At 63.5% G+C, this 1,790-nt stretch overlaps 1 protein-coding gene across 1 annotated transcript in view; it reads left to right on the top strand.

Annotated features, from left to right (window-relative positions):
• Positions 1–1,525, top strand: part of LOC114072929 (antigen peptide transporter 2-like) — a 7,209-nt gene extending 5,684 nt beyond the window's left edge. The window contains exons 5-6 of the mRNA XM_027910749.1: positions 621–933; positions 1,377–1,525. Coding sequence (XP_027766550.1) covers positions 621–933; positions 1,377–1,525 — 462 coding nt within the window. The remainder of the gene's footprint in view (positions 1–620; positions 934–1,376) is intronic.
• Positions 1,526–1,790: the final 265 nt, after the last annotated feature.

Genomic DNA, 1,790 nt, shown 5'->3' on the forward strand with positions numbered 1-1,790 from the left:
TGGAGACAGCGGGGACGGGCATGGGGGGTGAAGTGGAATTGGGAACTGGGAGACAGGGGTGGGGGCACTGGGAAAAGGGGTGGGGACACTGAGGTGGGATGGGGACACTGAGGTGGGATGGGGACACTGGGTACAGGGACAGTAGGAACAAGGATGGGGACACCACGTGTAGGAATGGGGACACTAGGAAAAGGGATGGAGACACCAGGGATGGGGTGGGGACACTCAGGTGAGATGGGGACATTGAGGTGGGATAGAGACAGTGGGTACAGGGATGGGGACAGTAGGAACAAGGATGGAGACACCAAGGACAGGGTGGGGACACTGAGGTGGGATGGGGACACTGGGTACAGGGACAGTAGGAACAAGGATGGGGGTACCAGGCGTAGGAATGGGAATACTGGGAAATGGGATTGGGAACATCAAGGGATGGGGTTAGGGACAGTGGGATTAGGGATGAAGACACAGTGGGCACAGCGATGGGGACACTCCCCAAGATTGGGGTCGGGCTGTGAAACAGGGATGGGGACACCCCCAAGACTCGGGTTGGGCCGTGGAACAGGGGTGGGGACACCACGATTGGGGTTGGGCTGTGGAACAGGGATGGGGACACCCCCAAGACTCTGGTTGGGCCGTGGAACAGGGGTGGGGACACCACGATTGGGGTTGGGCCGTGGAACAGGGGTGGGGACACCACGATTGGCGTTGGGCTGTGGAACAGGGGTAGGGACACCAAGGAGCTGGGAAAGCTCACGGGCTCGGGGCCGGGGCAGGTGGTGCTGGTGGAGCAGGATCCCATCCTGTTTTCTGGAACAATTCGTGAGAACGTCGTGCTGGGGCTGGAGGGCTGTGAGGAGTCGGAGCTGCGGGAAGCGGCCGCTGCTGCCGGAGCCTTGGAGTTCATCCAGGGGCTGGAGCAGGGCTGGGACACCGGTGAGAGGTGGGGGGGAATCCCAGGGGAATCCTGGGGCCAGGGGCTGCATCCAGGAGCTGGAGTGGGACTGAGACACTGGTGGGATCTGGGGGCACGGGGGGCACCCCTGGAATGGATCCTGAAGATTTTGGGATCCTCTGGCAGAGGTGGGTGAACCGGTAGGGGAGACAGGACTGGCAGTGCGATGTGGGGGGGGACACTGCAGGTCTGGATCCCCCTGATCCCATGGGATCCACTGCAGAGGTGGGGGAGCAGAGGAGGTTCGAAAGGGGGTGACTGGCAGTGGGATGTGGGGGTGGAACCCCGGGTCTGGGTCTCCCTGATCCCATGGGATGCCCTGCAGAGGTGGGGGAGCCAGAGGAGGGGGGACGGGACTGGCAGTGGGATGTGTGTGGGGGCACCCCAGGGCTGGATCCCCCTGATCCTGTGGGATCCCCCCCAGAGGTGGGGGAGCGCGGGGGGCAGCTGGCGGCGGGTGAGAGGCGTCGCCTGGCCCTGGCCCGGGCCCTGCTCCGCCGTCCCACCGTCCTCATCCTCGACGAGGCGCTGGATGAGGGAGACGAGGGCGCGGTGAGTGGGGTGGGGACATGATGGCAGTGGGATGGGGGTGGGATGGGAACGATGGGATGGGGGCAAAGGGATGGAGTGGGGAGGGGTGGGGAAGGGCAACCAGGTAGGGAATGGGAGTTGGGGGTCGGGAGAAAGAGTGTGGGGAAATGGGACGAGATGGTGGGATGGGAATGGGGAGGATGGGGTGGAAACCAGGGGGGTGTGGGATGGTGGGAAGTTGAGATGAATGGATGGAAACAAAGGGATGGGATGGGATGGGATGGGATGGGATGGGATGGGATGGGAT

The sequence above is a fragment of the Empidonax traillii genome, unplaced genomic scaffold (assembly GCF_003031625.1).
Source record: "Empidonax traillii isolate 1590-97213 ecotype Southwest subspecies unplaced genomic scaffold, ASM303162v1 scaffold4529:size9509, whole genome shotgun sequence".
Classification (NCBI taxonomy): Eukaryota; Metazoa; Chordata; class Aves; order Passeriformes; family Tyrannidae; genus Empidonax; species Empidonax traillii.